This window comes from Notamacropus eugenii, chromosome 7 (genome assembly GCF_028372415.1).
Source record: "Notamacropus eugenii isolate mMacEug1 chromosome 7, mMacEug1.pri_v2, whole genome shotgun sequence".
Taxonomy (NCBI): domain Eukaryota; kingdom Metazoa; phylum Chordata; class Mammalia; order Diprotodontia; family Macropodidae; genus Notamacropus; species Notamacropus eugenii.
The window spans coordinates 3,529,994-3,554,563 of record NC_092878.1 but is presented as its reverse complement, the minus strand read 5'-3'; the positions used below and the strand labels follow the sequence as shown (position 1 = coordinate 3,554,563).

The 24,570-nt window shown below is 36.9% G+C and overlaps 1 protein-coding gene across 1 annotated transcript in view; it reads right to left on the bottom strand.

Annotated features, from left to right (window-relative positions):
- The window catches only part of FAM227B (family with sequence similarity 227 member B), a 335,873-nt gene that overhangs the window by 246,791 nt on the left and 64,512 nt on the right, over positions 1-24,570 (bottom strand). Inside the window, exons 9-11 of the mRNA XM_072623913.1 lie at positions 19,676-19,777; positions 15,593-15,719; positions 3,674-3,802 (exon numbers count right to left, since the gene is read on the bottom strand). Coding sequence (XP_072480014.1) covers positions 3,674-3,802; positions 15,593-15,719; positions 19,676-19,777 — 358 coding nt within the window. The remainder of the gene's footprint in view (positions 1-3,673; positions 3,803-15,592; positions 15,720-19,675; positions 19,778-24,570) is intronic.

The following is a 24,570-nucleotide window of genomic DNA, read 5'->3' as shown; positions in this document are numbered from 1 at the left end:
CAACCTATGAGGAAAAAATGTCGGAGGCCACCCGAAAATGGTCCGTTAGGTGAGCTACATCATATTATCGATGAACAATTTCAGAAGAAGTGTAATGAGATCTTAGCAGAGAAATTTCCTACTTGGAAAAGAAGGTGGGCTGGTAATAGAGTGAAAGCAAGAGAACGCTGGATAGCCTGTGTGCTCCGCTGGCACCCACACAATATTCACAAATGTAGAGGAAGGTTCTAAGCATGTGGATTTGTGGTACAGAAGGGAATGAACATTTCATTTACATAGTCCCTACTATGTGCCAGGCTAGAGCTTTACAGATCCTCACTGCAACCCTGCAAGGTAGGTGACATTATCCCCAGTCACATGTCTAGAAAGTTCTGAAGCTAGGTTTGAACTCCTTTCTTCCTGATTTCAGGCCCAGCACTCTACCTACTCTGCCACCTAGCTGTCTGAAAGGACATGGCCTCATGTCGAACAGTGTAACAAGGCACCAGGATAGGTCATCATCTTGGAGGATGTATTTCTCCACCCCATCCCACCACCCAACCCCTCTCCATACTTTAAATATTCCCTATTAAAATTTAAATAACCCTTTGAGGGGATATTTTATCAGCTACTAACACCTCATTGTTTAGTGGATGCTTTGTGGTGATAAGTGAGAATCATTTCTAGGAAAGGAGGTCAGATAATAGGTTCATTTTCACTGCGGGAAGGATGGGGAGAGACATATTCTGAATCTGGGCACTTGGCCAGAGAGAGCTTGACATCCTAGTGGAGGCAACTACCATTGAATGGTATTGACAAAGCAAAGGGCATTAAGAGAATTAATTGAATACCCTATCTCAAATGTTATTTATAATCTCTGTTCCATGAGTTTTGGCATCTTTCAAATGAAAATTAGCCATACCCAGATAAAAAGCTGACTTTTAAAAAGAAGCTTCTTGCCTCTTTTTAAAAATCAGTTTTAAAATTCTATTCATTCAGCAATAATTCTAAGATATGCAAAACTGGAAATAAAGGTGAGCAACCTTTACAGTTATCTAAGGCAGTGGTGTCAACTCCAATGGGATTGATACAGGATATATAGATTATTAAGTGCTGTATAATGACCTAAGAAATCATTTATTAACATTATCTATGTCCTATAATATTTTTATTTCTTCTGTTACATGTTTCCTAATCACATTTTAATCTAATAGCAGGGGAAGGGAGGCTCTCAGCAACGTGTAGCAGATGGGCTGCATGTATGACATCTCTGATTAAGTAAGTCAGTAAATATATATAAAGATAACGATGGGGAACACAATTAAACAAACTGATTAGAGCCAGGTGCTCCAAGACTAACTATTCCTATAGAATCCTAGCAGGTTAGGAGAGGGAGGGACCTTTTCCATCTTTTGGTCAAACCTCCCGATGTGACACAGACTCATATCCAGAGAAATTGTAGCTTGCTTAAGCTCACAGTTTGTGGCACAACCAAGACTACAATTCAGATCCCTAGACTTCAGCTCCAGAGTTCTTTCCAGTTCACTGTGCTGTGAAAGAAGAAAGAAGAACTGATGAAGTGCTTATGTTTCTCCTTTTCGGGATGAATTTTGATGAGATCACAGAAGGTCAGACATGGAAGGGATTGGAGGAACCATCTAGTCCCCGCCCAAATGATAATTCTCTGCTCATATAGCTGTATGAGGATCCTTCAGCAGTTGTATCTCCTTTCTTTAATTTGATCCTTTTCTTTTCTCCAATATGGTATGAAAAAATCAACAAAAAACCCACAGACCACAAAACAAATGTTAAAAAACCCCCCAAAACTTTTGTGGTCCTTAGTTTTCATCTCCATCTTCAAATTTATTCATTCTATATATGCTAGCAGTGGCTTGGAACCAGGAAGACTCATCTTCCTGAGTTCAAATCTGGCTTCAGACACTTATTAGTTGTGTCACCCTGGGCAAGTCACTTTACTCTATTTGCCTTGGTTTCCTCATCTGGAGCTGAGGAAGCTGGAGAAGGAAATGGCAAATCACTCCAATATCTTTGCCAAGAAAATCCCAAATGAGGTCATAAAGTGTCGGACGTGTCTGAAACAACTGAACAACCAAAACAAAAATTTTCTAGAAATTACAGTTATGTCATTCTTTGTAAGAAAAATAGTAAAAGGATTAATCATTTTGATGAATTTTTTTCCCTTGAGGAAGAAACCTGTGATTTTATTGTCATAGGGAATCCCTAGTAAAGGAACTTCCAGTGAGGAAACTCCTTCTATCAAAACAAAATTGCAACTACTTTGCAGCTTGAACTGTTACTTTCCCAAAGCACTGAGGGGTTAAGTGATTTGTCTGGGGTCTAACCAATACATATTGGAGTCAGCACGTAAACTCAGGTCTTCCTGACTGAGAGTCGATTTAAAGCCTGAAAGGACATTAGAGGTCATCTACTCTGAATCCCTGAGTTTATAGATGATGGAACTGAGGCCCACAGAGGTGATGTACTATGTCCAAATCCACACCTGTGTGAGCTAAGGATGTAAACACAGGATCTCTGACTCCAGATTCAACACTGTATCACAATGTTCATGGCTTACAGAAATACATTTGCAATCAAAATGTGAAGGCAAGCTAAATTATAAGTAGTTTAAATATGTACTATTTTATATAATAAGCTCCCACCCCCCATTCACAAACAAATTCCTGGTCTACAACACTTATTCTAACAGACTAAGAACAATATTGCTTAGTGACTATGTTCTAGCTCTAATAATTAGTAAATGACAAATTACTCTCTACTAAGTGGAACATTTAGCTTTGAAAAATAAAACTAATGAAACTTACAGATTTCTAAGATCTTACACAGAAGATATAATTGTTTGTTTTCAGTTCTCCACAAAAATATTCTCTAGCTTCACCAGTAGTAAAATCGAGGGAATGTTTTGAAGTGTCTTCGGTGATTTCATTTGCTGTTGAATTAGTTTAGCTGTATTTTGTCATCAGGTGTTAGAAACTATCACTGAAATACTTCAAAGTCATTAAACTTTTGCCAGGTGTTTATTTCTTTCATAAATTTTTTAAAAAATGTATGTTTGATAGGAATTAAAATTCATATATTTGTTTGAATAAGAATAGTTATTTTTAAAAAACCTAGTAATTTAAACTTCTTCCACAACTCTTAATTGGAACTCTTTCCCATTTTTATTTTGTATCAAATGGATATTAAACATTATAGTAGACTTCTGAAAAAATTGTGAATGGCAAGAGATAATGCCATCAATGACAATTACATATACATACATATGTGTATATGTATATATACATATGTGTGCATGCATGTATTTTTTACTTAGAAGAATAAAAAAAGTTTAGAAATGTTTCCAGGTTTTCTTGAGGTTAGTAGGAGGCTAACAAAAGGTATCTGATGTGTCTTAGCCCATCACAAACGTAGCAGTCAGGACCTAGTAAGGGACGAGCAGAATATTATAGGACAGGTGATAGAGCTACCTACCTTTTCAAAGGCAGAAGATAAAACAATGAGCAAACAACATTCATTTTAAAATGGTGTCTCCTTAGAACTTGAAATTGTTTTTATTGTTAGTCTGAAGTCTTATGATGATTCCTGCCTAGTGAACAAGTGCCTCTGAGTTTGCTGATAACACTTTAACCCAGTATTCACGTGAACCTCAACTTACCTTTGCTGGTAATTTCTCGAAGTCTTCCTTTTGGCTCTCTTAGCATGGCTCTCTTGTTACCATGGATTGTATACTCTTCTAATGCACCAAGATCCCATAGAGTCCAAACGCGTTCCTTGGGTCCTAGACCTGTCATATCAGAATTTCATTTAATTAGAGAAGAAATCCCCAAACCAGATTATAATGCCTTTTCTTCAGATGAACAGAAATTTGTCTACCAGGTTGTTCGGTCTTTTTGCCTTTATCATTTCATGAACCTCTCTATGAAGGTTCAGAAAAGTTAAAATCTACAATGAATGTCCATATCAATTAAACCAAGGATCCATGAAATTTTGATGTAAATAATAATGCCATTTAGCTTTTCAAACAAAGCACATTGATATCGTTTCATTTTACTTTTCAAAATACTCCTTATTTTCTAGATGGAACTGAAACAGAGAGAGGTCAAATATGTTGCATAGAAGTGTGCAGAGGACAGATAGCAGAGCTAGTAACCAAACATAGCTCTCGTCACTTCTAACTGGACTCCTTTTACTTCCCCTGATGACAGTAGCATCGTTACATTTTTTTTTGTTTCTCTGTATTTCTTAAGATAGCTGTTTATGAGGATTACATGTTATTTTCAAGGGCAGATCAGAATTTTCTCATTTTCTTTTCATCTGTTTAGCAGCTATATAGGACTGGTGACTGGTAACAGAGAATGAAGCTGTAGTGGACAATAGAAGGGGTCGAAGATATACATGCCCTATGCTGGATGGTCATAGAAACTGGGAAGGGGAAGAGGAAAGTCTCAACATAAATGCTATTCCAGAGTTAAGTGAGGGTTGAAATTTAGCAAGAGAAGGATTTAATCCAGAAACAACAAAAGAACGAAGGATTTCAGTGGGAGATCGGGTGGAACAGTTCATTCAACAAATGTTAATTTAAGAAATATGTATTCAGTGCCCACCAATTTCAGGGAATTATGGTAGGAGACAATGGAGTTAAAGAAACTTCAAACTGAGGCAGACACTTCCTTTCCTCAAGTAACCTGAATTGCATTGAGAAGGATGTGACTTGTGTATGGATAAGTACAATACGAAGTGGAGGATGTTGGGAATAAAAGGATGGTCCAAACTGTACTTTGGCAGAGGGCTAAGGAGAGAAACCTTCCAGTTTTGAGTGGCTTGTGTGCATGTGTTTATGTGGGGTGGGGGAAGATGGGATGGAGAGGGATCAGGGAAAATGGCACAAAGCAAATGGCACAATAAATTGTCAATCTTCTTGTTCTCCCTTGATGTCCACTTAAACCTCTCTTTACCCATATGAAAACTTTGTGCAGGAGTATGTAAATGCTTTCTCTTGGACCACGAACCTCCCTAAGAGAGACACTGGACTACTACTTCTGTCCTCCCAGGATGGCAATGCTAAGGGTCAGTCAGTGACTTGTTATTGATCTAGATCGGAGCTTGATGTGCAGCCAGTCAAAGTAGAATAGATGTGATGAACAGGGGAATAATCGTTCCCAATGTAAGAAAGGTACAGGGTGTAATCTGTATGAGTAAGTAGGACACATATGTAAACTGTACAAGGTTAGGACACAATAAAAGTGAAACAGGCTCAGCTGGGCTGGCTTCAGACACTCAGTCTAAAGAGGCACAGGAAATAATTCTTAAGAGGATAGGCCACTGTCTAGATACATACAGAGACAACACAAGCTCTGACAAAGGTGGAAAGATGAATTCATAGGATGAGTTTGGGAACAAAAAGGAGGAAGTTCACTTGATGGCAGGGGGAAAAAAGAGGCAGGAGAAAATGGGAAATGGAACTGGGGAAGAAAAATCATAAATAAGAAAAAAACAAAGAGAGAGAGAGAGAGAGGGAGAGAGAGGAAGAGAGAGAGAGAGGGAGAGAGAGAGGGAGAGAGAGAGGAAGGGAGAGAGGGAGAGAGAGAAGGAGAGAGAGAGAGGGAGGGAGAGAGAGAGAGGAAGGGAGAAAGAGGGAGAGAGAGAGAGAGAGGGAGAGAGAGAGGGAGGGAGAGGAAGGGAGAGAGAGAGGGAGAGAGAGAGAGAGGGAGAGAGAGAGGAAGGGAGAGAGAGAGAGAGAGAGAGAGAGAGAGAGAGAGAGAGAGAGAGAGAGAGAGAGAGAGAGAGAGAGAAGGGAGAAAGAGGGAGAGTTCCTGTGATGTAAAAGATGACACAGTATAGAGTTACAGAAGAAAGTGCTTCTTTATTGTTTGAAGTGTATCAAGTAAAAATAATTAAGAAAACTGACAATAGGGATATGACTCCATGAGGGATGGTAGTTACTGAGATCTTTTTTTAAATCAAAGATGGTATATGAAAGACTACAAAAGGAAGAAAATAACTGGAAGCAAAAAGAAGAATTAACGTAGCCAAAAGGAGAGATTGCAATGTGGGTAATTAAGAAAAAAATCTATGAGATGAAATTGAAAAAGGAACGTCTGGTTTGGGTAAAGATTGATCACAAAGCAAACTGATGCAAAGGGTGAGAGAAAGAGCAGGAGGGGTTAGCTTATATAAACTCATATTTTCAGCTCCAGTTGGTTTTTGAAGATTGGAGACAGCTCTTGTGTCCCCACTGCTCTTAGAATTTAAAGAAGTTAGAGACACAACAGAGCCCTGCCGTCTAAAGAGGCTCTGATACCCACTTCCAACACTACATTCATGGAGAAGAGGAACAATACTGTAGAACTGATTGAAGACAGAAACATATGCTGGTTTTCAAAAAAAGGAAAGAGAATAGGGTCTGTGAACTATAAACCAGTGAAGATGACTTTGATTCCTAGCAGAGACAGAAATTTAGAGTTACTCTAATTTACTCATTTTACAGGTGAGGAAACTGAGATGCAGTGAGGGCATGTGATTTGAATGGGATCATACAGCTGGTTATCGGTAGCACCGGATTAGAATGTGTATGTCCCAGTTCTCAGTCCAGTTAACTTTCCAAATAAGATAGGAAAATGAAGGCAATTATTTATCATTTGAAAACTGGAACTTAGCCATAAACCCCCCATCAACTCAACAGTCTATATAGTAATCAAATAGTTACCGGGGATGAAGGGTCATTTTTTTCCTTTTTTCCTGGTACATGAGTTGCCATGGCCAAAGAAGTTTTATCACCAAATAGCCAGCCTACTGGTAGTGTGCCTCTCAGTGATTAGCTAAAGTGGTACTTAGAAAACAGATTTGATCTGATTCCCAGGGCGACACTTGAAGCCTTTCCAGCATGACAGATCCTGCCAGAACTTGTTCTTTGCTGGCATAGTCTTTGAGAACCTAGGCTCATGTCCATAACCCAAAGAGACAGCAAAATATTTGACTTTTATTTATTTCTTGTCCTTTGGATAATAAACCCACAGCCACACAGCTCAAGTGAATGATTAAATTATAGAATTTATGACTCAGTTTCTTATTTGATAGTGGAAAAAGGTTATCAATTAACTACAATCAACTAAATGATCATTTGTTATCTAAGGTTTAATTTTACATAGCTAACATAAAAATGATGGTGATCTAGAGATTCACATCACATAATGTATCATCACCACCATAATTCATGCAATATTCACGTAATGACATTATATAATATATATATCAAACTGCTTATCAGTAAATATTGTTCTCCTTACCAAGAAGAGAGACATAGCAACAAAAGTCACACCGGCTTAGCATGCAAACTCATTTGTCAAACATCATCGAAGAGGATGACAGAAGGCAATAATTAATATCTTATAAAACACTGAAAATCAGTAGAGGGGAAAAACAAGCACATAGAAAACTTGACCTGCGACCTAAGACAGATTATTGCTAGAGTATTTGTGATTAAAACTAAAAAACAACAAGTAGAAGTGGAATGAAACAAATCTACCAGTACACATTCCTAAAGCAATCTGTTCTCAACAATTATGATAGTGAAACCACCAACTTTACCAAATGTACCATATGAAGAACAGGGAGGGGGGAGGGAGAGACAGAGAGAGATAGAGAGAGAGAGAGAGAGAGAGAGAGAGAGAGAGAGAGAGAGAGAGAGAGAGAGAGAGAGAGAGAGAGAGAGAGAGAGAATGGAAGCATTTATTTAGTGTTTACTCTGTGCCAGGCACTGTGCTAAACATTAAGGCTATGAATATAACCAAGCAAGATAGTTCTTACTTTCAAGCAGCTTCCATTCCAGTAGCAAAAACAGCACATGAAGGGGAGTTGGAAAGTGGAAGTGTACAAGAAGTGATGTGAAAAACATTACGCATGCTATGAATGGCACATGAAGAGACCCGAAGGAAGGCCTCCAGGGATTTGAGTAGATCTCCAGATTTATGGAAGGGCACGGACAAGACCAGCACTCCAAGAGAACTCATCTATCATCTGCAGTGGTGGAGAGAGTATCCACACTGAGATCATGGATCCATTACAGTGAAAGTGTTACTAATAATACAAAGACATATTATTGGTATAGATTAATTATAAACTTTGAGAGCAGGTTGGTTATAGGCTCTGAAGTAAAATATTTTCTTCCAAGAGGTCATAAATTTTGAATAAAGACTCTCAATCTAATACTACCTAAATGACCTTGGGCATTTAGTTCTCTCATTTAAGTTCTTTCCACTTAATTTTCCTCACTACCAAATGGGAGGGTTAGACTGGACAGACCCTGAAGTCTCTTCCACTACTAGGATGTCCTCTAATGACTCTGAGTTATATTTTTTGGCTCCATTTAAATTCTATGAATCATCAACCTCTTTCCTTCTTGTTCATGGACATGCATGATTGAGATACTAGGTTTATATTCTCTGGCTCCACTATTGACCTTTTAATTGACAGTGTTATATTTCTATGGATGTTTCTAGAATCATCACCAATCAAATGAAAAACTATGCAGTCAAGGTCCCTTTAAATGAGGACTTATGCTATATTTAAAATTTCTTCTTGATTTGTAAGAAATCTCATCTCTGTTCTTTGTCCTTTCACTTTTAAGGGAGAATGGATACATTTGACTATACCAAGAATCCTTCATCATTTTTGGGTGGGGGGCCAGTATCATAGACCCAAGATCATGGCAGTCTGGTGAAGCTCATAGACCCCTTCTCAGAATAATGCTTTAAATGTACAAAGTAAGATATACAGTATAAAAAGGAAGTCGTTTATCTTCAAATATGGTTATCAAAACATTTCTTAAAAACCAAGTTCTTGGATGCAAGGATAAAAATCCGTGGTCTACTCTGATTTCTCACTACTTTTTTTCAGCCTGCCTCCTCATTAATCTCTACTTGTATAGTATGCTTCTGGTTCCTAAAACTGAGTTGGTACTACCAGAAGGCTATAAAAGTCAACTTATCAGATTAGTTCCTAGAAATTGCACTAGGATGCACAGGTATAAAAAAGAGAGGTATTGCACATTTGTTATTTTTCCTTCTAAATTGAAGGTTAACTTTTAAAAATTGAAATCTTATTGCTACAGATTTTAAGGTAGGAGGTAAGTTATCTTCAACTTTCCATCTTTTTTTCCAGGAAAAATTCTAATGCAATAGATAAATAAGTCTGTGTTATCACAGGGGAAATTATAATAATCAAAACCAGATCTATTATGATACAGCCAAGAGGGAGCACATAAATGTCAGAAAGGATACAGCCAAGAATGTGTCCATTGGGAAACCCATGGCTTAAAATGCTGTTTCTGAAAAAGTGTGACCCAAAACTATTTGCCAACTTGTCTGGCACAAACATATTAAAAATCAAATGCTTATTTGATGGAATCCATAAAATGATAATTCATGTTTTGCAATCATCCAAAAATGTATATTGACTATCAAAATTATGTATGTACAAATATGTACATACATATATGAATATAATAGTAAAATAAACTGTCTCTCCCATGTTAAGAGTTATTCACAGACTGCTAGAAGTATCTAAGGTCAATGATGGTGCTTTGTAAATCAAGGAAATATAAGTGAAATTAGTCCAAAAGTCTCTGTGAAAACTAAAAATTGCATGTTATTTCTTAAGAGGAGGAGGCAGCTAAGTAAACTTTAATTCTTGGGGGAAATAATCATGAGTGACTTGCTCAACTATAGTGTTTCAGCACGCTAACACATTTTACCAGGAAAAAGAAAAACTAATAATAAACGAGCTTTTAAAATGAGCTTATAATATAAAAAACAAACAAAAACAACAAATCCCAGAAGACTTTTTCAGAATTCAAAAGACAATTGCAAAGTAAATGAATCATGTATAACTTGTCTCCTGTAGGGAAATGGATGAAAAAGGAACATGCTGATGAAAAGGTTTCTTTCGCTTTTTTTTGTGAATGAGAGATAGGTTTTGGGGAGAATCAAAGAAGGAAAATAAGAAAAAAAGTCTTAGATATTAGAGAGGTTATGTCAACCTTAAATAGAAACAGAGGTTTTTCAATCACAAATAACTACACATATCTATGTTTTATTGCATTTTTATTTATTTTGTTAAATATTTCCAAATTGCATTTTAGTCTGGTTTGGGCTATGTTTAAGTCCAAACCAGCGGAGCAGAATCACTCTCACATTCCATCAAGCTGGACAAGCTCTCAGAACCATTCAGGTACCATCTACACTATCTGAAGACTGAGACCCCCTCAAAATTATGTTGATCTTAATTCTCATTCAGAGCTCTTCACTTCTCCCTTGACTACTTCTCTTTTTCCAGGTGAAAGCTGCATGAAATGTGGAAATTGTCTATATAATCCTTTTATGTAAGGAATTCATTAAGAGAGTTCCCGGATCAATTTGATGAGCTTTGGAGGGTGAGCCTTTGACTGGGGCTTTGAATTTTCCTATGGAGAGTGTTGACAAATAGGAAGAGAAACAAGAGAGGGAAAAGTATCATGAAAATCCAGAGAGATGGGAACTTCAAATGCTACCAGGAGACACAAGAAGGTGAAGTTTCGGAAAGGGCCATCAAATCTGGCAATTAAAAGATCATTTCGGAAATAGAAAGGCTCATCTTCATGAATTCAAATCTAGCCTCAGACATTTAGTAGTTGTTTGACCCTGGGCAAATCACTTAACCCTGTTTGCCTCAGTTTCGTTATCTGTAAAGGATGGGTTAGAGAGTGGGAGAGAATGGAGGTAGAGAGATATCTGGTTATTTTTTAATGCTTATTTATTTATTTTTAGTTTTCAACATTCATTTCCACAAAATTTTGAGTTCCAAGTTTTCTCCCCATCTCTCCACTCCCCCTACCCCAAAATGCCATGCATTCTGATTACCCCTTCCTTCAATCTGCCCTCCCTTCAATCACATCCCTCCCTTATCCCCATCTTGTCTCTTTTCTTGTAGGGCAACCTATATTTCTATACCCCTTTACCTGTATTTCTTATTTCCCAGTTGCATGCAAAAACAATTCTCAACATTCGTTCCTCAAACTTTGAGTTCCAACTTCTCTCCCTTCTTCCCTCCCCACCTATCCCCACTGAGAAGGCAAGCAATTCAATATATGCTGTATATGTGTAGTTTTGCAGAAGACTTCCATAATACTCATGTTGTATAAGACTAATTATATTTCCTTCCATCTTATCCTGCCCCCCATTTATTCTGTTCTCTCTTTTGACCTTGTCCCTCCCCAAAGTGTTTACTTCTAATTACTTCCTCCTCCCATTTGCCCTCCCTTCTGTCATACCCCCATGCCATTTATCCCATTCTCCTCTGCTTTTCTGTAGTATAAGATAGATTTTCATACCAAATTGGGTGAGTGTATTATTCCCTCCTTAAGCCAAATGTGATGAGAGTAAGCTTGACTTTTTCCCTCTCACCTCCTCCCTTTTTTCCTCCATTGAAAAAGCTTTCTCTTGCCTCATTTATGAGAGATAATTTGCCCCACTCCATTTCTCCTTTTCTTCTCCCAATATATTCCTCTCTCACCCCTTAATTATATTTGTGAAGATAACATCCCTTCTTATTCAACTCACCCTGTGCTGTGTGTGTGTGTGTGTGTGTGTGTATTCCCTCCAACCACCTAAGTACTGAGAATAGTTTCAAGAGTTAAAAATATCATCTTTCCTTGTAGGAATATAAACAGTTCAGCTTTAGAAGGTCCCTTATGATTTCTCTTTCCTGTTTACCTTTTCATGATTCTCTTGATTCTTTTGTTTGAAAGTTAAATTCAGTTCTGGTCTTTTCATCAAGAATGCTTGAAAGTCCTCTACTGCACTGAATGACCATTTTTTCCCCCTGAAGTATTATACACAGTTTTGGTGGGTAGATGATTCTTCATTTTAATCTTAGTTCCTTTGACTTTTAGAATATCACATTCCAAGCCCTTTGATCCTTTAATATTGAAGCTGTTAGATCTTGTGTTATTATGATTGTATGTCCACAATACTCAAATTGTTTCTTTCTAGTTGCTTGCAATATTTCTCCTTGACCTGGGAACTCTGGAATTTGACTACAATATTCCTAGGAGTTTCTCTTTTTGGATCTCTTTCAGGTGGTGATGGGTGGATTCTTTCAATATTTATTTTGCCCTTTGGTTCTAGAATATCAGGGCAGTTTTCCTTGATAATTTCATGAAAAAAGATGTCTAGGCTCTTTTTCTGATCATATCTTTCAGGCAGTCCCATAATTTTTAACTTGTCTCTCCTAGATCTATTTTCTAGGTCAGTTGCTTTTCCAATGAGATATTTCACATTACTTTCTATTTTTTCATTCTTTTGGTTTTGTTTTGTAATTTCTTGGTTTCTCATAAAGTCACTACCTTCCATCTGCTCCATTCTAATTTTTAAAAAATGGTTTTCCTCAATGAACTTTTGAACCTCCTTTTCCATTTGGCTAATTCTGCTTTTTTTTTTTTAAAGAATTTTTCTCCTCATCGGCTTTTTGGACCTCTTTTGCCAATTGAGTTAGCCTATTTTAAAAGGTGTTATTTTCTTCAGCATTTTTTTTTGAATCTCCTTTAGCAGTTGACTCATTTTTCACGATTTTCTTTCATCACTCTCATTTCTCTTCCCAATTTTTCCTCCACCTCTCTTACTTGATTTTCAAAATCCTTTTTGAGCTCTTCCATAACTTGAGACCACTGCATATTTATTTTGGAGGTTTTAGATGCAGAAGCCTTGACTTTTAGGGCTTCCTCTGATGGTATGCATTGTTCTTTCTCATCTGAAAGGATGGAAGAAAACACCTTTGAAGCTGTCTTTGGTGTTTGTGGGTTGAGCAATCTGGGAACAGCTGCTGCTGTTACTGGTGCCCTGAAACCTGTCCTGGTCCTGTCCCTGCCATGTCACAGCCAAGACTGCTCTGTGCTCCACACCTGGTGCAATAGATCTTTCCTGTTGGCCTTCCAGACTGTCTTGGGGTGGAAATCTCTTTCACTCTGTCGTTTTGTGGTTTCTGCTGCTCTAGAATTTATTTAGAGTCATTTATACAGGTATTTTATGGACTATGTGTGTGTGTGGGGGAAGCTTCTACAGGTCCATCTTTCTACTCTGCCATCTTGGCTCTGCCCCCAAGATATCTGTTAAAAGATACTACAGTGTTCCAGAAAAAAAAGGTAATGGGCCCCAGTATTAGGCTGGTAGTAACCTGAATGATAACAGTGAGCATTTATGTAGGGCTTTCAGGCTTCAAAGTGCTTTTTAAAAATTATCTCAGGGGGGTGGAGCCAAGATAATGGAGTAACAGCCTGAACTTTCTAGAATGCTCCCCCCAAGCCCAGAAAAATACTTGTAAAAAATGACTGAAACAAATTCTGGAGCTACAGAACCCACAGAATGACAGAGTGAAGCATATCTCCAGCCTAAGACAGCCTGGAAGGGTGCCAGGAAGTGTCTATTGCACCTTGCTGGCAGCAGAAGACAGTGCAGCATGGGCCACGCCAGCACAGATGGGACTTGAGCAGGCATTGGGGAGCATAAATCTCTCACACCTGTGGTGGTTTCCAGACTTCATGACCCCAAACACCAAGGAAAAATTGGAAGATCGGTGGAAAAAGCTTGGAGGGCCTGTATGAGAGAGTAGAGTGGTCCATGCCCAGACCCAAGGTGGCAGAGCGGGGAGAGGGAAGCCCTGGCAGCCCCAGCAGCAACAGGGGCAGCTGCAGGTACTGTTTCTGGAGCTCTAGGCCCACAGAGTGGGAAGGTCAAGTGGCTGATAGTACACCCCTTACCTCCAGTGGAAGCAGAGATTTACCTTGATAAAGAGCTCAGAAGTCAAGTAAATGGCTGGGAAAATGAGCAAATACTAGAAAAAGAATTAGACTATAGAATCTTAGTTTGATGACAAGGAAGACCAAAACATGAGAACAGAAGGCAACAAAGTCAAAGCTCCTCCGTCCAAAGCCTCCAAGAAAAATGTGAATTGATCTCAGGCTGTGGAAGAGTTCAAAAAGAATTTTGAAAATCAAGTGAGAAAAGTGGAGCAACAATTGGGAAGAGAAATTAGAAGGTTGCCAGAAAATCATGAAAAATGAGTCAACTGCTTGCTAAAGGAGACCCTAAAAATGCTGAAGAAAATAACACTTTAAAAAATAGACTAACTCAAATGACAAAAGAGATCCAAAAAGCCATTGAGGAGAAGAATGACTTACAAAGCAGAACTGGTCAGATAGAAAAGGAGGTCCAAAAGCTCAGTGAAGAAAACAATTCCTTAAATATTAGAATGGAACAGATAGAAGCTAATGACTTTATGAAAAATCAAGAAATTACAAAACAAAACCAAAGCAATGAAAAAATAGCCATCAATAGCCATATCTCACTGGAAAATAACTGACCTGGAAACAGATCCAAGAGAGACAATTTAAAATTATGCGACTACCTAAAGGTCACGATAAAAAAAAAGAGCCTAGACATCACCTTTCAAGAAATTATCAAGGAAAACTGCCCTGATATTCTAGAACCAGAGGATAAAATAGATATTGAAGGAATCCACCAATAGCCTCCTGAAAGAAATCCCAAAAGGAAAACTCCTAAGAATATTGTAGCCAAATTCCAGAGCTTCCAGGTCAAGAAGGAAATATTGCAAGCATCCAGAAAGAAACAATTTGAGTACTGTGGAAATACAATCAGGATAACACAAGATCTAGCAGCTTCAACATTAAGGGATCAAAGGGCTTGGAATATGATATTCCAGAGGTTAAAGGAGCTAGGATTAAAATCAAGAATCATCTACCCTGCAAAACTGAGTACAGTACTTCTGGGGGAAAATGGTCATTCAGTGAAATAGAGAACTTTCAAGCATTCTTGATGAAAAGACCAGAGCTGAAAAGAAAATTTGACTTTTAAACATAAGAATCAAGAGAAGCATGGAAAGGTAAACAGGAAAAAGTAATCATAATGGACTTACTAAAGTTGAACTGTTTACATTCCTACATGGAAAGATCATATTTGTAACTCTTGAGACTTTTCTCAGAGGGATTATATACATATAGATAGAGGGCATAGGGTAAGTTAAAAAGGAAGGGATGATATCTAAAAGAATAAAATTAAGAGGTGATTGAGTAATATATTAGGAGAAGAAAGGGAGAAATATAATGGAGCAAATTATCTCTCAATACTATAGTCAACTAAGAAACTCCTAACTATTCTTTAAATCAAAAATCCCCAACTATGTTGTGAAAATGAATTACTTTACATTTTCTCAAAGTCTTGAGATCAAAGTACATGTGGCAGTGATAATAGTAGTGGTTATGGTGGGATGGGGAGTGTGATGTACTAATGTGAACATCTTAGAGGACAGGAGGAGGCAATGATCTCGATGTTCTCCTTCCTACGGGGAACCCTAGCAAACTTCATTGACTGGGACTTGGAAGAAAGAGAGGCAAGATGATAGTGACTGCTTGAGAGATGAGCAAAATCGGGTTTCAAACCTACCAAGAAATCTTTATATACAACTATCTGGGGTCCCTGATTAAGATGCATTAGGAAATCTCAATATTTAAATAACATCACAGTACCTATCATCCAATCATACATGGTGGTCACGAGTTCCTCTTTAAATGCATCATCAAATAATCGAGAAGAGTCTGGAAATGCTTCTAGAAATATTGTATAGATGGCTTGCGACAACCAGTCAGGATAGAGCTATCAAAATACAGACAAAAATTAATTATAGAGGGAAGATTTATTATACTGGTACTTTTTTTTGTTTTTCCTATTTGTTTCCATTTTGGGGACAATTCAACACATTCACACCTCCTCCGAAGAGGGTGGGTTGAGGTATATAACGGAAAAAAAATTTATAATCAAATATGTCAGTTTGCTTTTTTTAAAAAGCAGTTCTTGGAATGATTAGTATAGGGAAGGGTGAAATTAATAGCTAAAAAGAGATTGTAAGTTGTCTAAAATATTATTTATATATGTTGACAATTCTTTTCCCTTATTACCAAAGAGCTAACTAATATATTTCACTGAAAAAGTTGAGACCATTCACCAAGAGCTCTCTCTTGTATCCACCTTCTGTGACTATCTCTCCTTCACTCCTATCTCATATGAAGAGGTGGCACTTCTCTTCACCAAGGCAAATTCTTTTACATGCATCTCTGATTCCATTCCATTTTGTATTCTTCAGCAGATTGCCCCTCTATCATTTCTACTCTCTCATTTATCTTTCCTTCCTTTCCCTTCCCTTCCCTTCTGTTCCTTTCTCTTCCTTTATCCCTTGCCTCACTTGTTTCCAATCTTTCCCTATGTATTGGTTGGTTTTTTTTCTGCCTACAAACATATCCCATCCTCAAAAAAATCTCTACTTGATCCATCCATCCCCACTAGATATCATTCTATATCTTTCCTCCCTTTCGTGGTGAAACTCCTTGAGAATCTACAATCAGTCCCTCCATTGCCTCTCCATTCACTCATTTCTTAATTTTCTATAGTCTGGTTTCTGACCTCATAATTCAATGGAACTATTGTCCCCAAAGTTATCAATGATCTCTTAATTGCCAAATATAATAGCCTTTTCTCAAATCTGTGTGTGTGTGTGTGTGTGTGTACCACTCTCTCTTTTTCTTTCTCACATATATATTTACCTTTCTGCATCTTTTAACATTGTTGATCACCTTTTGTTCTTTGATACTGTCTTATCTCTAATTACATTACTCCTGATCTCCTTCTATTTATCTAAATGCTCCTCATTCTCCTTCTAAGTCATGCCCTCTGTGAGTGGGCCCCTTGACTCTGTTGCCAATGCTCTCCTTCTATCTTTATATTATTTTACTTATTGTGGGATTTTATCAGCTTCATGGATTCAATTATCATCCTTATGCTAATGATTATCAGATCTACTTATGTATTCACAATCTCTTTCCTGACCTCCAGATTCTTATCTCCAACTACCTACTGAACATCTCAAACGTGCTGTTATGTGGATATTTCAAGCTCAGTATGTCTAAAATTGAACTTATCTTTCTCCCCAAACACTCCCTTCTTCTGACTTTCCTACAACTATCAGGAGTACCACCATCCTCCTAGGCAACCAGGCTTATGATCCAAGTGTCATATTCAACTCATCACTCTCTCTCATATCCCATATTCAATCTGTTGCCAAATCTTATCAATTTTACCTTCATAACACCTCTTGTATATACCTCCTTCTCTTTTATATTGCTACCACCCTAGTGCAGGTCATTATCACACTTGGACTATTTCAGTAGCCTACTATTGATGTCCCTACTTCAAGTCTCTCCTCCTTCAAATCGATCTTCCAAGCTGTCAAATTGATCTTCCTGAAGTATAGTTCTGAACATGTCATCCCTTTATTTAATCAACTCCAGGGATTTGTTCCAGTGGTTTATTACTGCAGTAATAGGTTACCTTGAGGATCAAATCTAAAAGCCTCTGTTTGCCACTCTAAGCCCTTCATAACCTCACTTCGCCCTTTCTAGTCAGTCTTTCACCTTATTCACCCAAACGTACTTGGTGATCCAATGACACTGGCCTCCTTGCACAGTTACTTCATTTCCCATCTCTGGGTATTTTCAATGATTTTCCCCTATGTTGGGAATTCTTCCTCCTCATCTCTACCTTCGAGGTTTCATGGTTCCTTCAAGTTTCAGCTACAATCCCATCTTCTACGAGAGACCTTTCTTTAATCTCACTTAACACCAGTGCCTTTCTTCTATTATTGTTTGTCATTCATTTCAGTTGTGTTGACTTTTCGTGACCCCATTTGGATTTTCTTGGCAAAGATACTACAGTGGTTTGCCATTTTCTTCTCCAGTTCATTCCACAGATAAGAAAACTGAGGCAAACAGGATTAAGTGACTTGCCCAAGGTCACACAGCTAGTAGGTGCTGGAGACCAGATTTGAACTCAGGAAGGTGAGTCTACGACTAGCACTCTATCCACTGCAATAAGTGAATGAAGGAATGAATGAATGAACACACACATATATAATATATATATACATGTGTGCAGTGTATATATTAATATATTTGTATATATATAAAATAATTAACACATTAATACAGTAGATGATCAATAAATACTGACTGATTCATAGGGAATCAGTATGATCTACTAGAGAGATCAATAAACTGATAGCATAGGTCCTTGTCACAGATCTAGCACTATCTGGATGACTAAGCAGGTCACTTCATTTCTGGACAACATGATATAAAATGAGGCATTTGGAACTGATGATGGCCAAGGTTTAGTTTAAATTTCTCTAAATTTGTATATGGTGGCTTTTAAGAATATTTTGCTTTGGAATATTGCAGGGGCAAAATTAATTAATAGAAGTATTAATATGTTATGTAGACATTAACCAAAAGCTGGTTTTCAATTATTGGTACTATACCAATAGTGCTGTAGTATGTAAAAGCTGATTCATCTTCCTAAGCATCAAAATTGATTATGATGATTACTTTATAAAAGAACTTCCAATATGTTCTAACATTAAAGCTATTTATTTTCACTATTATAAAATTCTTTATTCATAAGTATATGTATATACATATGCAATTCGGTGTAAATATATTACTCTAAAAACTTCTACAAATTGGACTGGACCTTTAATATTAGAAAAGGTAACTCCCAGATAAGAAAAATTCCTTTCACAGTGTAGGCTGGAGGCTTCTCTACAACCTATAGCATTAGAGAGACACACAGACCACTGAGAGGTGAAGGGATATGTCAGGATTTCATAGCCAACATTTGTCTGTGGTGAAACTAGAATCCAGATCTTCTGAGCTTTCCATTCCTCTTTCTGGTATACCAAGCTACCTTTATACACAAGTAATGTGAATATGTATATAACTACTAATTGTGTTGGATTTATAATTACAAGTGAAGAACTGTTAAAAAATTAAATCCGATTGACAAGGTTGGCATCAGGGTTTCATTTATACTATTTTGAGGGGTGACCATTTATTAGTTTAAGTAAGATCTTACATCTGATTTATACGACTCAAAATGCAATACCTGACAAGAAGCTTGATATGTAAACAATATTTGTGGAAATCTTAGCAAGTTTGCACTTATTCATGGTACTAGTGATCTTATTCAGTGTAACCATCTTAAACTAGTAATTAATCTTGACAGGAATATTTAAACATAACTCCAATCTATTAATTTACTCATTATGTTTCATTGTTGAAGATGTTAGTATTTGGTCTTCAGCCATAATATGTAACATACATTTATATTCTTTGTGTGCCTGAAAAAATCCTTTTGAAAGTTAAAAATAAAGAGCTAATTAGAGAATACTAGTAGAGAGGTGAATGAATTTTCCTACATTTAATCTCCATAGTACTGATGGAGTACTATGATTTTTCAAATAATGCTAAATTTTATAATGGTGATCAAAGTTCAGAAAGAATATTTAATTCTGACATATAGTACAGCATGCAATATTATGAAAAAGACATTTTTATTCATGAAGACTTGACATTACCAACATTTATTCCACGATTGTCATTTATACCCTAATGATCAACCAAGCATTTTCTCTTATATCCTAAAAAGAATCCCTTGAGCATTATCTACTCTGTTAATGTTCAGAATTAATCAGTACAACTAATTCATTTCTATATAACTTTTACCTTAAAAAAAGTATCTTTTCTATAGGAGGGAACTTTCATGATAAGTAACACATAGCTTTCTGAAATCCTATCAAACAAGAGATCTTCATCATGTTGATTAGGCTTAAAAAAGAAACATTTAAGAAAATTAGTCATTAAATTATAAAATAATTCTAGAATAAACGACATTTATATAGAAGTTGGCAACGTAGATTCTGTTCTATACAACATAATCACTAGCAATTATTTTAAACTTTGATGCAGTTTAAAACTTTTTGGGGGGCTTCAATATAACATGGAGCTGAGGAGATACCAGTACCCTAGAATCTGCTGGAATGAGGAAGTTGCTGCTATTTGTATCTAGCTGTGCAAGTATGAATGGAAAATAACTAGGAAGCAAAATCGACATCATTAATCTGTTTGATTCCACTTACAACTTTTTGACTATGTTACTTCTGACAGTTTTTAACAGAAGAGGTTAAACAGATGAATATTAAACAGACAAACTTCAAAAAAAAAACAAAAACAGAAAACACAAGTAGAAAACCAAAGGAAAAATGAAAATGCCCCTTTCTGGTCACACGGGTCGTGACTGTATTTTATGCCTCACCCACAATTGTTTTATTTTTGTTGCTCGATGGCTCACCTGAGATCTTTATTCTGGAGGCAATCTGGGAAATTGTTTTAGCGGCATTTTTTCTGTATCCAAAGTTTTGGGAAGTTTTCTTACATTATTTCTTGATTTAAAGTATCTAATTTTCTTGTCCATCACATCCTTCTGGAAGACCTACAATTCTCACACTGTCTCTATTAAGATCAATATGTTTTGCTCACATGGAGATTATGCATTATTTTAATGGGGTTGCATTTTACTTCTCATCTTCCAGAATGTTCTTCACTCGTGTATTTTTATTCCCAATCAGTTATTCTCTCTTTTGTTTCTTTGGAGAGACTTGCCATTACTGATTTGAGTTTTTCTGTTCTATTAATCACTCCAGCTGTACAAGGCTAAATTCAGTTTTAAAACCTTGTAGAAAACCTCTTTGAAAACTATTGAAGAACACCCTTCTCTGTGCTTTTAGATGCCTGTTACAATCTTAGCAATGCATTTTTGTCTTTACTTTCTTTTGAATCTTATTTACTGGTTTCTTCACAGTTCCACACTTTGTCAGGAATCCACAAGATCCTCTACCTTGCCAGGTGCTGATTAATTTTCCTTTGTTGAGCAATATTTATTCATAGATGCCTTGACTCTTTTATCTGTTCTAAGATTTAGTATCATTTAGTATCTTCCTTGTTGGTTTATATGCTTATGCTCAAGATATTTAAATTATCTTTCTCCTTAGATGTTTAATAACTTCAGTCTTTTTTTTCTTAGTTTCCTTTGTTGCTCACTTTCTGACTCCCTCCCCTTTGATGGTAGTTTCCCTGGGAGCTAGCTTTTTCTTATGACATGAAGTTCTATAATATATTCCCTAAAATAAAGTTTATTTTCCAGGCTATTTTGTCATCATCCTTTGAAGGACATATATATTTTTTTGTCCCTAGCAGAATTGTAAAAAGTTATGGTTAGTTTGATTTACTACTCCTCATTCATTAAAGATCCATAAGTAGCTATGGTCACTATTTGCAGGGGTTAACATTAACGGGACCATAAACTTTGACTGTTTCTGCTGTACACATAGCCAAAATGGTCTTTCTGGTTGTATCCATCATATTGGGTTTATTGTTAGTTGATTCCTTTTTTTATTAACAAAACCAAAGTTTTATTTTCTTCAAATTGATCAAAATAAATTTATTCAGTAGATTTTCTAGAAAAATATTGAAATTAAGAGGGAAAAAGAAATGTTGGAACTTTTTAGCCAGAGCAACTTACAATAGGAAAAGAGAATAGAAGGCACGTAGGTGGCACAGTGGGTAGAGTGCTAGACCTGGAATCAGGAAGACTCATCAGATTGTGCTTTTAGCTGCATGTTACAATCTGGGCAATATATTTTTGTATTTACTATCTCTCAAAACTTTATTAATGGTTTCTACAAACACAACCAAGTCTGCTCCATCCTTTAAAAAAAACCCTAAGTAGATCCTATCATGCCCACAAGCTATCGTATCACCAACCATCATTTTATATCTTTTCTTCCTTTCATAACCAAAATCCCCTAAAAATCTACTTACATTAGGCATCTCCACATCCTTTCCTCATTTCTTTCTAAGGCCTCTGCAATCTGTCTTCTGCCATTATCATTCAACATGATTCTCTTCAAAATTACTAATGATCTTTAAATCAACGAATCTAATGACCTTTTCTCAATTCTCATTCTTCTCAACCTCTCTACAACATTCGACACTGTTGACCACCTTCTCTTCATGAATACTCTGATTTCTGGATTTTCTTTATTCTATTCCCTTCGTTCTGCTTGTATTTGTTTAGTGGCTCTTTCTCAATCTTCTTTGCTTGATTTCCTCATGACCTCCCAAAACTCTAGATTTTTATCCATATCACATCCACTACGATGTCTCCCAAGGCTCTGTTCTAGGGAGGCCTACTTTGCTTTCCTCTGTATGAACGCTGAATTGGTGATCTCACAAGTTTTCAAGAGTTTAACTATTATCCATATTCTAGTGACTCTCAGATCAACATATCCAGCCCTAGACTCTGTAGAACTCTAATTGCTCATTATCAGCTGTTTATTGGGCATCATAAACTGAATGTCCTATAAGCATCTCATTTCAACATGTTCAGACAAGAACTCATTAGCCTTCCCCTCCAGAATCATCACTCTTCCACATTTCTTTCTAACTACTGAGAGCACCACTGTCCTTCCTGTCACTCCAGTTCATGACCTCGGTTTTATTTTCTATTGCTCTATCTTGCTTACCCCACATTTAAACTCATTTACCAAAACTTTATAATTTCTTACTCTACAGCATCTCCTTTGTATGTCTTCTCATGACTTATACAACCACCCAATTAGTTCAAGTCCTTATCACCCCTCATCTCTACTTTTGAAAAAACTGTCTGTTTGGAATCCCTGCCTCAAGCCTTTTCCTTCTCCATCCCAACATACACATAGCTAGCCAAGAGATTTTGCTAAAACATAGGTCTGATAATGTCACTTCCCTATTAAATAAATTTTGGTTTCCAATTACCGTTGGAATAAAAAAAATAAACTCCTTCTTGGCATTTAAAACTCTTCATAACCTGCTCTCTTTCTCTCTTTACAGTATTTTAACATGACTCCCTTCCCTACACCCTGTGGCCTAAATATCACCTATTTGCTGTTCTTCATACATCTCTTGTCTCTATGCCTTTGTACTGGCTGTATCCCATCCTGTAATGCAATTTCCCCAACTTACAACTCTTAGACTCCATGGCTGTCTTTAAGACTCATTTTAAGTGCCACCTCCTGTAGGATACCTTTTTTGGTCCTCTCAACACCCCCAAATAATAGTGCCTTACCCTCCTAAGGTTACCTTCCATCTACTCTATCTTGTGTGTATGTATACACACACATGCGCTCGCACACACACACATATCCTCCCTCACTAGAAAGTAAGTTCTTTAAGGGCAGGTGCTATTTTTACTTTGTCTTGGCATCACTAGCACCTATTAGAGTACCTGACACATTGTAAGAACGTAATGAATTCTTATTGATTCTTTGAGAAATGTTTTATTGGTGCATTTTTATATTACTGTTACTTCTCAATGCTTTCCTTTTACACTTCCCACAACTGAACACTCCCTTCTAACAAAATTACATCCAACAGAGTATTTCTCACTCTATGTAGCACGTATGGCTCATATGTTTTTACCGTCAGTCCTCTGGAGTCATGATTAGTATCACATTCATCAGTTTTGACTTCTTTGAAAGTTATTTTCCTTTTCATTATTGTGGTGTTCATGTTATTGTTCTGTTGGCTCTGCTCATTTCAATCAGCATGAGTTCACATAATCCCCCCATAGAAATTTGCTGCAAAGATTTCTTCCCAATATAATTGCTTCTCTTATGCTTTAGCTGCATTGATTTTATGAATGTTTTTTATTGTACTTAAAATTGTCCATTTTGTCTTCTATGACTACCTCTGTTCCTTCTTTAGTTAAGAATTACTTCCCTAGCCATGACTGTTATCTTTAGATTCTTCTTTAAATTTTTTATTATGTATGAATACATATTTTAGCCACAAATCTATTTGGAGCTTTTGAGATTTATGGTGTAAGATGCGAGTCTGAGCCAAATTTCTGACAGTTATTTATTGAGAAGTTAGTAAGTTTAAGGGAGACTAGGCCTAGGTATACAGACACAGTAGACCTCTAAATAGAGATGATCATTCCAGTAGAATTAAGATGAAATGTTAGGTGGAGTTGAGATGACAGAGTGAAGGGTCACAACTGCCAAACTTCCCCTAATATCTCTCCTACAAAACAATTATGGAAAATACCAAACAAGATTTTGAGCAAGAAAGATGAGAACAATCATGGTAGATCATTTTTAAAGCCCAGGATGGCTTAGGAATACAGAAGGACAGTTCTATGAACACTGAGATGGAGGCTGGTTGAGAGTGTGCCACTGTAGAAGAGGTACTGGGTGGTGGTAAAGGCATACAGAAGGAACAGTTGTGAGAATGGTAACATCAGTACCCATGGACAGCAAAGGGACTAAAAAACTGGTTAGAAGGAAATCTCAGAGAACTTGTACTGGGTGGAGGATCAGGTACCATTTGAGAATTTGGTTGTTGATTATTCAGTTCTGAGTCACTGTTCCATTGTGAAGATGAGCCTTCATAGTCATGTGAGAGCAGGGTTCCTACCTGGGTAAGGAGCAAAGTATATTCCAGGAGGGCAGTGACCCTATCACTCCCTGGATCACATTACCTTCGATGCACCAAAAACCTATAAGCCTATAGACTGAGTGGTG